Source organism: Ursus arctos, unplaced genomic scaffold (assembly GCF_023065955.2).
Source record: "Ursus arctos isolate Adak ecotype North America unplaced genomic scaffold, UrsArc2.0 scaffold_14, whole genome shotgun sequence".
Taxonomy (NCBI): Eukaryota; Metazoa; Chordata; class Mammalia; order Carnivora; family Ursidae; genus Ursus; species Ursus arctos.
In genome coordinates this window covers 63,567,906-63,582,302 of record NW_026622808.1, presented here as the reverse complement: position 1 = coordinate 63,582,302, position 14,397 = coordinate 63,567,906, and the positions used below count along the sequence as shown (strand labels likewise).

The window sequence follows — 14,397 nt, the reverse complement described above, 5'->3', positions numbered from 1 at the left end:
GGCAAAGCCTCGGACAGAAATAGAACCTTCTATAGTTACAGTCCAGACAGCTTTCCCTCAGAATGTGCCCCGAGGCACCTGCGGATGAGTTTTGGAGGCTCAGGAGAGTGAACACACACTGCAACACACTTCATAGCAGCCCATAAAGCCTCTTCCATATCTCAGGGGTCCAGGAGCAGTGAGATATACTTAGCTGAGACACTAGGGAGAGGCAGGGATCCCAGGCCAGCTGCTGCCTCACTCCTTAACCAACACTCTTGATTGCTCACCAGCTTCTGATATGGGCAGGGGAGCATCCTGCCTTCTCAAGCAAGACACTTACAGACAACTGTTAGGGAGCTCATCCGGGAAGCTGAAAGGGAGAGAGCAGTCTGTGTGCAGGACAGCCCGTTCCTGAATACTGCCACAGCCTGTTACCATCTGCCAGCTGCCAAAGTCTGTGGAGAGAGAGGATCCGGGCAGGGGATGGTCCACTGATCTGGGGCAGAGAGGAGAGAGAGGGGAGATGATGCACAGTCAGTCATATGCCTGACAGGGGAGGCCCTTTGGAGGGGCAGGGGTGAGGCTATGGTGGTCCTGGGCCATAGCCGCGAGGTTCTGTTGGTGGAGCTTCTGTCAAGTCAACCACTTTCTTCAAAAATACAAAAACAGAGAAAGAGGAGTATAGACCATAAGGCAGGCTCAGGTGTGAGGATAATGCTTTGTGCAAAGACTTACAGAAGCAAAAGAACAAGAGCAAAGCAGAATGAGAAGAGGTGAGCCAGGAACCGAAGCCTCGGGTCAGGGCATGCCTGCCCTGGTGACTGATATAGCAAGTACAATCTCAACAGCACCAAAGGGAGGGGAGCAAGGCTGGGTGCCCCGGAAACCAGGGAGGCAGGATCACCTCACACTCGCCCGGCATGCAGATTGGCAGGGCAGGTAAGGCAGAACCCAGGGGCCACTGAAGTCTTATCAGAGCGATGGGAGAATAAGCTTCTTGGGGACGGTGGAAGGTGGTGACCTAGATTGAAGAGTGAGGTGATGGGAGCCCTGAGGCACCCCCCCCCCCACTCACTTTCTCTGCAGCACCTTCCAGGAGCCATAGTTTGTATTCACAAGCATCAGCCCAGTAAACTCACTGGTTATGCCCTAAGGGAAGGGATGAATAAGGCAGGCAACTTGACAGCTTCATCATGCTTTTTCAGATGGAGGTTTGGGCAGTGCAGGGAGAAGAAAGTTGTATGGGAATCTACTGTGGCCACCACCTTCTCGCTGACAGCTAACCTCTCTCTACTGTCTCAGGGCAGTAGCCCAGTCACTAGGGGTGGAGGAGGAAGGGAGGAGATAGCAAGACATCAAACAAGCCCTTTCATCAGCTACCCCAGGTCTCCATCCCCAGATGTACATCATCTTTGATGTTTGACCCTTTATTCTTTAATTCAAGAATAGCAGAAAGTGTTTCTGTAGGGACCCAGGAACAGAGAAGCATGAATTGTGCGTATGGGTGGGAAACAGAGAAAGACATTCATTGACCTTGGCCCACCCAGTTAGCTGGCATCAATGTCTCCAAGTTTGAGGCAACAGCCCTCATGAGTGGCCATCCCAGCCTCATCCTCAAGCAGCTGCCACCGGAGGGATGCTCTGGCCAGGTACCACATCTCTGGTAATCTTTACCCATCCTTATCATAGAGAGAGAAATGGCAGTCCAGACAAGTAAAGGTCCCATAGCTAGTGAGTGCAAGAAGAGATTTTTAAAGCCAAGTTTGATTACAGATTTGTCCTACAACAGAACCACCTTGAGACCAGGGAAAACAGATGGTTTTCTACGTTAAAGCTGCCATGAATAGGAACCCCCAGCAACACAGAGACTCCACATTAATCATTCCTGCTAAACTCCGGCAGATGTGTGACAGCAGCATTAGGGATGAGAACAGGACATGGCTGCTACCTGGTGGAAGCCCCTCATGCCCCACAAAGCAGGGTTTCCTTGTTTCTAAACCTGGCAGGACTCAAGCAGTTTGTAAATCAAAGAGACAGCTGCCCAGGAGAGTGCAAATCACATGCCACGGTCTGGTAGTTTCCCTGTGCTTCCTCCAGGTTGGGCCTTCAGTCAGCATAACTCAACTGAGGTCAGCCTGGCTCCACAAATCTCATCTACTGTTCAAACCTGAAGGGCAGATTTTCTCTTCCAGTTTTCGCAGTCTGTAGGAAAACAACCGCTAAACACCAAAGTGTTGAAGGAATGGAAGAGATGCAGTGGGATGGGGCACTCCTGGGGCTGGGAAGACGGACGTTTCTTATGTTCTCCACACCCCCCCACAGGCTATTAGAGACTCAAACTACCAATGGAAAAATGACAGAAAGCTGGAATGCGAGGATTCCTGGTCCTGTTAGGCTAGTCACTTCCCTAGCATCCAGCAGTTAGCACCACCAGGCAAGAAACACATGTGGGGGAGCCAGGGGATAGCTGTGGAATGAAGTAGGCAGTACAGATAGCAACAGGGTGTGTGATCCCAGGGGACATAAAGCCACCTCAGACAGCAACCCGCCGCAGACAAATCTTCCAATTTGAGGCTTTTGTCAAAGAAAGGGTTGCAAAGCAATTGTTCAGCTCCTGGGTTTGAGGGCAAGGGACTATGCTAAGCAGAGAGGTGCTCCTAAGTGCCAGTCTGGATTAGCTGGCTGGAGGGGACACCTAAAGATGAAAGCAAACAGTTACAAGAAGTACCTGCACCTGCCTAATGAAAGAAGAAAAACTTTAAAGATAATCCTAGTACACAGGTAACTTATCAGCTTTATTAAGACCCTACACTCTACCGCCCTACATCTTTACTCAAGCACAAAGCACAAACAAAGCTGCAAAGAAAGAAAGAAAGGGAAAAAGAAAAAGAAAGGTCCAAGTTCTAACTCCTCCAATCTACCTACAGGGCCAGAGGGAACATGGGGCCAAGCTACCCTCAAACTGGAGAACTGTGGAGCCGATGATGCTTCCAAGGTCATCTGTCCATATCCCCAGGTCTCGGAGGACTCACACCTCTGCCCAACAGACTGGACTTTTGGCAACATTTCACTCCCTTATCTGGATATAGCCTAGGCCCCTCTTTATAGCACCAAAAGAGCAGCAACTCCCACTTTCCCCCCACCTCCTGTCAGACACCCAGTGTGGGCAGGACTCAGGCAGGTTATCTTTTAGATAGTCCTTTTTGGAAAGAGGTACAAGAATACCCACACAAGCAGAGCTGGCCCAACCCACACAGCTGAGGCACGAATAAACAGGTCTGCCCTGCGGTGCCTGGCCTGGCCTTTTACCTGGGTGCCTAGCGCCCTGACATGGCCCATATGCCCTCAGATATGTGAATAAGGACAGGTCCTTCACCACAAGTACAGTTTACTGAGCATTTGTGGACAGAATGAGTATTTCCTATGTGCCAGATACTTAGTTCTATTATCTCATTTAAACCCAAACTTATGGAAGCCAGGATCATCACTTGATCTTTAAAGGTGGAATGAAAAAACTGAGCTCAGGAGGGAAGTGATTTTTCCAAGTCACACGTAGCTAGGAGTGGCAAAGCTGGGACTGAAACTCAGCCCAAACTAGCCCAATAGTATACTGATCTTCCTTTCTGCTAAGGGGCGGCAGGGGTTTCAGGGATTGGTTCAGGGATGGGCACATAATTTTCAACTGGCATAAAGCACAGAGCTTATGATTCATGGTTGGAAAGGAGGTCCTCATGTGATTCCTGGATGTGAGAAAGGAAGCAGGGTGTTCCAGAAGTGGCTGTTCACCATTAGGGAAGCTGGCTAGAGGACAGAGCTAGCATGGAGAAGGTGGCAAGAGGAAAGAACCACAGGAAAATGGAGTTGGAGCCTTGATCAGAGTACACCTGAAGGTCATATTTTCCACTGGACTTTTCCATAAGAACCAACAGTTTTTCTTTAATGCTTAAACCTGTTGAGATTGGGTTGTTAATTGCATCTGGAAGCACCTGAGCTGACATAGAAGGCTTAGAGGTACACAACTAGGAAGAACCTGGGAGTTGCCTGTTTAAACCTCTGATTACACAGATGAGAAAACAGAAACTCAAAGTCATCAGGTGACATGTCTGAATCATGCAAGGAATGAATGTTTGAGCCAAGGGCTAAAATCCCAAACTTTGAGGGGGCCTGGATGTCGCCTCTAATCTACACTTATACCTGCCAACCCCAAGCCTTTAGATGATGGTCCCATAGCCTCTAAGTGAATGCTTCCAGGAATGGGGCTTTAGGGAAGATTCCTTCAATTCAACAAGTTCCTGAACTCACGGAGCAACTGACTTCAGAGATGGCTACTACAGGATTTCCCACCACATTTGGAAAAAAAAAATAAAGGAAAAAATAATCAGTTTTCCCAGCCTGGACTTTAAACCTTTGAACACTGGTGTGGGTGTGTGTGTGGGTGTGTGTGTGAGAGAGAGAGAGAGAGAGAGAAGGAGGGAGGGAGAGAAAGAAGAAGGGGAGAGAGAGAAGGAAAGAGGGAGGGAACTTCTGTATTCCCAAAGCAGCTCAAGAAATGTTTTAGGACTCTAAGTGTCCTTTTCTGAGTCTTAAGCTGGCAATGCCTTTAGGCTTCTTACCACTCATCCATGGTTTGAAGCTATGATCCCATGAAAGACAATGTCAAACATGGGACAGGAACCCTGTGTGTTGCAGAAAGCAGTCTAGTTTCTCTGCCTCATTAAACACAGCTCACTGATTATAATGTCACCCAGGACAGAGCTCACGGATTATAATGAGCAGGTGATATGTAGTGGAAGATGGGGAAAGAGAAGCTAGCTGGGCAACAGAAGTTGGTTCCTATGTTTCTGCTTAGCTATTCAACCAGGCTGCTAGGTGTCCCTTAGCCAAGTTAATCTGCTCTTCAGGAAGCTTAGCTTCAAGCTGGGCTCAGTGGTGGCACCATTCCTCCTCAGGCATGGACAGTGCTGTGCTTGCAACCTCCCACCCCTAAAGATGTCTGACTCTGGAGCAGAGACCAAGGCCATGGGGGGATGAGCCTCTTACTAACCAGGACCTTGGGAGGCATGTGAGCTCAGAGCACCGGCCCTGCCTCTTCTCAGTCCCCAGCCCTGCAGCTGATTAGAGATTTAACAATGGTCCAGAAATGCAGCTCGATCAGAAGCTGTTGCAGTGGCAGCTAATAAAGCAAAAAGCCACCAGTCTTCTCAGAGAGGAGTATGGGGTTGGGACTGGATAAGAATTAGCAGCCCACAAAACTTTTTCCCCAGCCCAATACCTACTTAACTTTGAACAAAGCTTTACTGACTCCTTTCATAGGGAAGTCCTGCTTTAGGAGAGATACACTTATAGAATTTGGAGCATTCAAAACCCAGAGAATTCACATAATGAGGGGAATTTCAGCTGTCACAGATAGCTTTACTAAAGGGTTTCTTTCCATACAGTTCCCCCTACTGCATTAAAAAGCTGATTTGCTGTTGTTACCTAGGAGAGGCAGGGAAGCTAATGACAGGATCCCTCAGGCACTTTAAGATAAAAGAGACTAAATTAATTTTAATGTTAATGGAAATACATAATTAGAACGCTCCAAATCTGAATAATCTAGTCTTTCAAAAGCTCTGGCAAACAGGCAGCCAGTCCAGAACCTTGTTGCCTGGCCAGACCAGGCGGGCTCCAAGCGGGCATTCCCAGAATAGACTGGCAGAGCCAAACACTTCAAAGCAGCCCAGCCCAAGCCTCTCAAGGCCTTGCGCCCCACTTTGACCCAGCTATCCCAGCCTCGACCAGGCCAAGCACACAGGGCTGAAAGGCCAGAGGACACCCCCAACTCTCCTCTGTTTCCTTAGGGAGGGGCCTTTGTAGCTCTCCTGGGCCAGCCCTAAGAGTCTGAGCCACCCAGTGCAGGCAGAGAACCACTGGTGAGACTGAAGGAAATGGTCACAAGATTAGGAAGTAGGATCTCTTGGAAGGAGGAAGGGAATAATAAAAAGCTGGGGTATGTGAAGAGGTGATGGGAGTGCTGCCTCAGCGGTGGGGGGGGGGGGGGGGCTCCTAGCAGTTGGGACAGTTAAGGCTGGAGCAGGACCTGAGAGGATAGGAGGACTCTTCTGGTCTCTTTCCCAGCTGTCCAGCAATGTTGCACAGGCAGGAAAGGAGGTGGGGACATTGAACAAGAGTTCCAGCCCAGAACTGCGAGGGTTAGGCCATGCCACCGCAGCCCCAGGGCAGCCCTGAGGAAAGCCGGGTGTGCAGACAAGGGTGGCGTGGCAGTAGGCACACACAGAGGACAGGAACAAGCACAGGCATGTGGACTTGTCGGCCTGGCACCATCTCTCCTCAGCTATCTTAACCAACCCTCCTGTGAGGTCAGAGGAGTCACGTTCTTTGTTTAGTAGACTCAGCTACACCGCTGGCAGACACATTAGTGCTCCAGGTTGAAGGGCTCACCTTCAGAGGTGAGCACACAGGATTCCTCTGGTCCATGCACTCTGTGGAGCTCCTACTGGCCTAGAGCTGATCTGCTTTGCCGGAATGGGGAAGGTGCTCTTCCTCCATTGCCTGCTTTTGCCCATGGAGAAAAGCCAGAGGGGGATAGGAGGAGGGTTCCAGAAGTTTCAGGTCTTTCCTTGTAATATGCCTGTGACTCTGGGGCTCAGTTTCCTGTTAAAAGGCCTGATACAAGGAAAAGACCTGAAACTTTTGGAGCAGTACATTTCAGAGCTGGGTTCAAGTCTGGGATAGACTCCAAGGTTCATACTCTTTATGCTAAATGCCCCTTTCTCCTTGGAATTTATCAAGGACCTCGTAAGTCACACACTGCTTTGTTCTCTCCAGAAGGGCCAGACATTCTCAAGACTTTAGAAAACAAAGCAATTCACAGGATTCTTTCCCTGTGGGTATGAAATGGAAATAATGATACGGGGTCAGCCGGTAAATCCTTTCCCCAAGTGCCAGACGATCCCTCAATCCTAAGCCCCTGCCCGGTGTTCAGCTTTACTCTCTTCTAGGGAACACTATTCCTGCAACACACTCTGGCCATACCTGTCCATCTGGCTGAGCACTTCTCTGGCTGAGCCAAACATATTTAGCCTAACTCCCTGTCTGTTCTCCTCACTGCCCCTCTAATTCAGACATGGAATGTAAGAACCAAGGACTTTGAGGATCTGGGTCCATCTTGTTAAGCAGAATGTGAGGGCCATGAAGTCTGAGACCCACCAAAGGCCATAGGGAGAGGCAGCCCTGACCCTCTGCCCATCACGCCGCAATCAGTACACCTTCTAGATGCCCCATCTGCTAGGGCTCTGGGAAGGAGTCTCAAATCATTCTACAGTCCAGCTCTTACCCAAACATTAACCCATCCTCCAAACAGGGGTAGGCCTGCAAGCTTGTCAAACCCCTCTGCCTCCTGGGTATACTGCCCACCAGACTGCTTGCCAAGGAACTCTGTCCCAAGACACCACCTTAGACACCAGCTCAGGGGCTGGAACCCCACTCTCTAGGCTTATTAAAAGGGAAGATCTAACCACTTCTACCATTAGGGGCTTTGGAGCTCCTCACCTGGGTTTGGGGACCTCCAGGGGACTGCTACCCATCCTGAAAAAGTCAGAATGGTTCGAGGATGAGGAGCTGGAAGACTTGGCTTCCCCCAGCCCCTGGTGGGAAGGCAGGCGGTCCTCCGAGGGCTGTGGCCGGTTCCAGAGCACGCTCTGTGGAGAGGATGAGTGGCTCTTCCTCCTGCAGTAGAAAGAATAGGGCTGTTGGCCAAGAGGCCACCCCGGGCAAACCCTCTGCCCACTTTTACCAAATGTCAGGGCCCAGTCCTTACTTCCACTGGGAAACTGCCACATAGGAATGGGTATACATGAGCACTCACTCAGGCTCGGCCATGAGCGGCAAGGATTGGCTCTTCATAGAGAGAATGTGACATCCAAATGGTGCCGGCCTACTGGCCTCAGAGCACACGCTAGATTCTTTACAGCTCAGTAACCGCCCCTCCGTCCAAACATAATACAGAAGTTTGAGTCATCTGTCTAGAGACAGAGTCGTCAGATTCTCAGAGGAGTTCGGCCTCAAACAAATTCCCAATTCACAATCATCATTTTGAACTCACTTATTGTTTTCTTTTTTTTTCTAACTGGCCCCCCACCTCCCAGGCAAATGATATAAGGGAACTCACCCAGGGAGTCTCTTTAACACTAGCCTCCCCTCACCCCACTCTGTCTGCCCAGCCCTGCAGCTTCTTTCTTCGTCCCACAGGGAGCCCCAGCCCTTTATGTTCCTGGGCCACCGCGGACAGTGCCTCTCACCAACCAGATGGCTGGCCTCTGAGGGCTAGGAGAGACAGCAGGGCATGGAGCTGTACTCTCAGCCCTACTGTCGGGGGCCCCCTTTGTTCTTGGGGCTCCCTGGAGCTGGTGGCCCTGGGCCACAGCTGTGAGCAAGCTTAGTTCCAGCCTGGTCCCTCACCAAGCTGCCTGAGTCTGTGCTCCTGCAGGGAGCAGCTCCACGGCCTCATAGGTGAAACTCCCGGTGGCTCCTGGGGAGCTCTCCATAACCAGAGAGAAGTCACTGCCAAGGCTGGTGGTGCTGCCGCGGTCCTTTCGTCCTGAAAGAAGCAAGTGTCATCGGTCAGCACATTATCTTTTCACACTACTGGTCCCCTAGCTATTCCACACCATACAGCTGGAAAGAGAAGTTCCTAGAACAAACAGTTCCTGCGTGATCTATACTCAGAAAGATGCACAGAGCAAGGGAAATCTGCTGGGGCCTGTAACTCACTCAGCATACAGATATCTTCCAGAGTGAAGCCTGCATCCCGGGCTGGCAAACTCTTCCTCCTGTAAACAGAAACCAGAATAGTGAATTACATGCTGGGCTGGGGTCTTCTTTGTCATCTCCATGCCCAGCATGCTGCTTGCCTGGGAAAGAAGCTCCAACTCACTGGCAAGTCAGTGAGACAGATCCCACCTAGAGTGCTGCAAAATGTCAGGCCACTTCTGAAAGGCCAGCAAAGCCTGACTCCTCCCTTTCACCTTGGCCCCTTAGAGTTCAGTCTGGCCCAATACACCTAGGAGCTTGGATTTGGAAGGCAAGTGAACTCAAAGACCCCAACTCTGAGAGGTTGCGAGGCAAGACTCCTGTGTTTCCCAGGCCGGAGGCAGACTCTGTTCCATGGTGGTCTGCACAGAGATGCAGGCACACCTCTGTGGTAGCCCAGGGAAGGGCAGGCAAAAGAATCTGCTGTCTCAGCCAGAGTATGGGGTGCTGGGAGTCCTCCTGTCCCTAGGCTGGCTTTCCCCTGCAGCAAGTCACCAGAGACCATTCCTTCATCCCAAAGCCTTTCTGTTACTATGACTGCAGGTTGATCCCAGACCTGCCTCACAGGCAGGAGAGCCTCTTTCCCCACTGGCTCTCACCAGGAACCTCTACCCGGGCCTCAGAGGGAAGGCAGGGACGAGAAGCCAACTTGCCAAGCATGCAGGGAAGCCCGGCAGGGAATCAGATGGTGAGTGAGACTCTGCCTACTTTCCCAGAGTGGTCCTTCCCAGAGTGCCCTGCCCAGTGTGAGAGAACAGTCTCTCCTCACCTCTGTGTCTTCAGAGCAGAGAACTCCTCAGAGATGATATGCTTCAAAAAATTGAAGCAGAAGAAGAAAATCTGAAGAAACCAAAAAGCAGCACACATGAGAAGACAGCTTTCTCCAAGGAGAGGAATTTAGGTGGCTGAGCTCTCAGGAGAGGGCAGCCAGCCACCTGGTCAGCCCCTAATGGACAACAGCCCTGCCTCAAGGACCCTGCTGGATATTCTCCTCTAGAAATGATATAAATGGGTAGGAGAGGGTTTGGCAGGCAGGGTAATGTGCCTGGGCTAGGGCAAGGAAGGAAGGGAATGGACAAGGGTAAGCCAGTGAGTTTTCAAACCATCTTTCAATTCAACATGCATGTTCTCAAGCCACTAAAAAGGATAAAGAGAATGGCAGCTTTTCCCCTCAGCCTCTCCTAAGAACCCTAAGGAGAGAGGCTACCCGGGAAGCAGGGAGAGAGATTATTTGGGGGTTAGGAGATTAATGGACACTGCAGGAACATAATGGAAGGGAAAGAGATCAAATTTTGTAGAAGGAACACCCAGAAACAGTTCAGAAGAACCAGGGGTGAGGGGCAGCCAGGGTCTGGCTCAGAGTCTGAGGTGGGTAGAAGCAGGAGGCGGCTTCTGACCTCTAGCTGCATTCCCACCGCCTCTCTCTTCCCTTCCAGCCAGTGCCCTAGTCAAATGGGCCCCCACGAAGTGCACTACAAGGCAGTCTCTGCAGTTTTTAAACAAACTCCCCAGTGATTCTGAAAGGTGTGGTCCATCAAACCCTCACTTGGATAAACACCCACACGGTATCCCAGAGCCCCCTATGATTTCCTCAAACAGCCCCCCCAAAGGGGAGGGAGGGTGCCCTAGGTTAGGTCAATATGAAAATGTTGGGTTTCGTAAAATTAAATAGGTGTCTTCACCACAGACTCTTTAGTCTTTAATATGCTAGTGTGCTGTGAACCTCAAGGGCTGGGGAGGACAGAGTGCCATTGAACAGGCCTCTGTTTTGTTTGTTTGAAAGCATCAGCGTCTAGAGTGTCTGGTGGGGGTAAGAGAAAAGCCCACATCCTGAAAACCAATGCTTCCAGCTGAGGAGACCCTCTTGTTTATGCTGAGAGATGGCCAGGGTCTGAATCCAGACCCCACTGGACTCGGCCTCATCCTCTGTCCAAGCCAGGCAGAATCCAGCTTGCTCTGAGGGTGGGGGAGATGGCACGGAGGGCAGAATGTTCTGGAGCACCAGTCTCAAAATGAGAGGCTGCAAAGGGGCTTTAAGTGCTCATTTCCATGCCAAAGCCACTGCCTCTGACAGAGTTCACAGAGGCCTCTGAGGACCAGGCTTATGAGCTCTGCAGCCCTGGCAGATGTGATAAGCGCTCAGAAGAGGTTTGGAAGGGGAGAGGAGCCGCTGACAGGAAGGAACAAAAGGAGGAGGCACAAGATAAGATGCTTGGAAAGAAGGCAGCCTCAGGAGGGTGAGAAAGATGCTTCAGGAAAAGGCGGGGGGTGGACAGGGGGCAGAAGAGAGAGCGCTAACGCTGTGTGACAGCTCCCATGCTGGGCACCTAGACTCACTCCCTTGTGCGGCAGCATGATCGACACCAGGGGACTCAAGGTGAATCACACTACTCCATGTCACCAGGTAATAGGTGGGACAAGCAGGGTTCAAACTCGGGTCTGATTCCAGGTCTGCGTGCAGGGAAAACAGGCTGAAACATAAGCAAACCAAAGAGGCAAAGACTGCGAAAAGCAGAAAAGGATGGGATGCAGAAAGGGCAGAGAGAGGAAGAGGGGAGAGTGCCCAGAGAGTTAGGAGACCCTGGAGCCCAGCTGGCTGTGCCTGGTCTGGGTCTGCTCCCTGGGCTGGTGGAGAGCAGCCGGGCAGGACCCTGCTTGCTCGGCCAGCCCTGGGGCTTGAAAGTTGCTGAATGGGTGTGAACAGGAAAGAGAGACAGGGAAGAGCCTCTGGGTTGTAGCTGTAGGGCTGAGGAGCCCAGGAAAAACCTTGTAATTTGGTTCCATAACAGCGCAGAAAACAAGGTCACCTGTGAGAAAGATGGCAGCAAAAGCAAGGAGAAGAGGACTGACAGACGGTTGTCATGGCAGCCATGGGGGCAAGTGTTACTCTCCACTGCACAAGAGAGGAATGGAGGCTCAGAATGGGGGCTACTGTGCTGGTGCTTTTGTGGCCATGCGGCCTGATCCCCACACGCACTGGGCAAGAAACTGCCCCCTATGTGTGGACACCAAACAGGACATCACACTGTTGCTCTCAGAGCCCCAGCATTTGCTCATAGTACCCACCTCCTCTCCTTTGCTGAGCCGATCTACCAACATGTGCCTGAAACAAGAAGGCGAGGAGGTCAAAGCAAGAAGTGCCCCAAGATGGGAGGGCAAAGGGGGACTGGAGTTACAGGGACAGACCACAATTCAGGTGGGGCCTGAGTAGCACCTTCAGTCTTTCCCAAGGAGGTGGGATTGTCTTCACCTCTGACCCTGTCACAGGAGCCACATCACATACACGTGGAGACACCGCTCCCAAGGCACCATGCCCAGCCAACAACCTGACATGCCCTGAAGGCTTACCCAAAGAGGAACCAGTCATAGGCCACGGTTAGGTAGAGGATCTCAGCAGGCTTCAGCGATGTGTGGATAAGCCCATCCTGGAAGACACCAGAGAGACAAGCTAAGATTAGAAAGGTGACTCCCCATGACAAAGCCCCCTCCTTGTCCCAGGAGCTGAACTGCAACCGGGCTGCTCAACAGTCCCCAAAACACTAGTCAACTAACATTTGTTCTGAACACTTGGGGTTGCTCAGTCCAAATCTCTAATTTCTGGAGACAGTCCTAATGCTCCCAGAATAGATCCTGGTAGGTGGCCTCAGCAAGTTCTTTGACCCCATGGCCTAGCCCATCCATACTCACAGCCCACAAGGAAAGGCGTAGGAGAGAGATGAAGAGGGGGGTCCGATCCCAGCCTGAGATACAGTGTACCAGCAGCCCGCTGTCATCTATTCAGGAACCACACAACAGGAAACCCAGAAGAAAAGCAAACATAGATGCATGAGAAGAGGACACGCCACCACCCTGCTCTGGTGTCAGAGAGCCATGTCACCCCTTATCTCCCTCTTCGTGGTGGGCCTCCCCAAGATTCTTCTCCCACCTAGTCCCAGAAGGGAGTGAGTGGTAGGGACTTGTCTCTGTATACAGCATTTCTTCTTCTTTCTTTTGGCTACCTTTCTAGAAAAACAGTACTGCTTGGGTAGTACTGCCCAGGTCATTTAGGTGGGGCTGATATGCATATCCCCACCCAGCATTTCTCAGGGGTCCCTACCGGTATTTTGGAGGAAGACAATTCCTCACTGTGCAGGGCTGTCCCAGGAACTGCAGGACATTTGGGGTTCTTGGCTAACACACACCAAATGCTACTAGCCTTCCTCCAGTTCCTACAACACCCATTCTCCAGAAGCAGTACTGCCCCAGGTAGAGAACCACTGCTTAACTCCAGAGGTAGGCATGTGACTTTTTTGTACACCTGGCCACAGTGACTGGTTCAAGGATGGGCACTTGACCCAAACTGGGTCACTGAGCATGAGCTCTGGGACAGAGGCGCTCTCTCTCTTCTGGGGGAGGTCAGATGGCAGGAAACAAGTCAAGAATGGTTATGAAGCTAATGAGACAGCAGATATGAAAAACAAGGAGATTCTTTGTGACATTTCTTAGGCACCTGGCTCTGCTTTGGGGCTTTCTTGGTTATATAACCTAATACATTTCCACTTGTTTAAGCAAGAGCAGAAGTCTTGACTGGTATCGATGAGTTAGTCAGCCCACCCTAGAGACACTGAGCAGGATGGGCCCATCCAATCAAAACAGTCAAACCAGCTGGAGTACCATCCGGAGAACAGGCCCTCTAGGGACTTTTGTATGTGCCCAATAAGAAACCAGAACTGATTTTCTCTCATCTTTCTGAATTAGAAGAGGCCATTCCAGCCCCACACACAACACTGATGATCAAAGGTCAGCTGACCTACTGTAGAAACACCTTGCATAGTTCAGATGGTAATGAGCTCACGATTTTGTTTTCTAAGGTTTTGAGGATGTGGAATAAAGCTGCCAATGCACAAGGGAATCCCTAAATCTTTCCATAAAGCAAAAGGTGGGTGTGTGACCCCAACTAACATATTCATGGTATCATGACCTGGGAATACCCAGAAGGTCCAATGGCTTGAAGGCTCAGGCAGAGGCAGACTCACCATCGCTGTTAATTATGGAAAGCAGCAGTTTCAGGTAGTTTTGTGTTTGTTGCACCAGGTCCCAACTCTGTTGAAGAAGGATAAAAGGTGTCTAGGAACCGATATTTAACTCAGACTGAGAACTTAAGGTATTTAAAAAATAAAATCCAAGAGTCATTCTTGAGCAACAAGTACCCAAAGGTCTTGGTTACAGGCCAGATAATCTGAGATTTCACTCCCACTCCAAGAGCTCCTCCCACCTCTCCCTGCACTCTCACCCTGTGGGCCGCCCTTACCCTGCATTCTAACACGATGTGATGGTGAGGAGTCGGAAGCCCTGCAGGGGACTGGGCAACTCACAGCCCCACACCCAGCAGCAGCAGCCACACATTAGCCTCCTCTCAGCCCTGGGCTCCCAGCATGGCTGTCCAGGGAGTTGACAGAAGCAAGCAAAGAGCCTTGAGCCCATGACCACTGGTGCCAAATGGAAAGAGCCATTCTTTCATCTGCTATCACATCGCAGAAAATATCAACCTTCAACCTCCTCATCAACCACGTTTCATTCACTTTTTACTGCTATTCACGGCATACTCTTTTTTTTTTAAGGATT

At 50.8% G+C, this 14,397-nt stretch overlaps 1 protein-coding gene and 1 long non-coding RNA gene across 10 annotated transcripts in view; one reads left to right on the top strand and one right to left on the bottom strand.

The window, feature by feature from the left end:
* Positions 1-4,365, top strand: part of LOC113257145 (uncharacterized) — a 28,337-nt gene extending 23,972 nt beyond the window's left edge. For all 3 annotated transcript variants that reach the window (XR_003316852.4, XR_008959124.1, XR_008959125.1), the window contains exon 3: positions 2,910-4,365. This is a non-coding gene — a long non-coding RNA (uncharacterized LOC113257145). The remainder of the gene's footprint in view (positions 1-2,909) is intronic.
* Positions 1-14,397, bottom strand: part of MTMR14 (myotubularin related protein 14) — a 45,105-nt gene that overhangs the window by 3,171 nt on the left and 27,537 nt on the right. For 3 of the 7 annotated variants that reach the window (XM_026501311.4, XM_026501312.4, XM_057311915.1), the window contains 9 exons: positions 13,809-13,875; positions 12,481-12,566; positions 12,142-12,218; positions 11,860-11,896; positions 9,563-9,633; positions 8,755-8,813; positions 8,443-8,581; positions 7,534-7,710; positions 323-478 (listed from right to left, as the gene is read on the bottom strand). In XM_026501311.4, coding sequence (XP_026357096.1) covers positions 323-478; positions 7,534-7,710; positions 8,443-8,581; positions 8,755-8,813; positions 9,563-9,633; positions 11,860-11,896; positions 12,142-12,218; positions 12,481-12,566; positions 13,809-13,875 — 869 coding nt within the window. The remainder of the gene's footprint in view (positions 1-322; positions 479-7,533; positions 7,711-8,442; positions 8,582-8,754; positions 8,814-9,562; positions 9,634-11,859; positions 11,897-12,141; positions 12,219-12,480; positions 12,567-13,808; positions 13,876-14,397) is intronic. The other 4 variants (XM_048226722.2, XM_026501313.4, XM_048226723.2 and 1 more) reach the window with 3 other exon arrangements.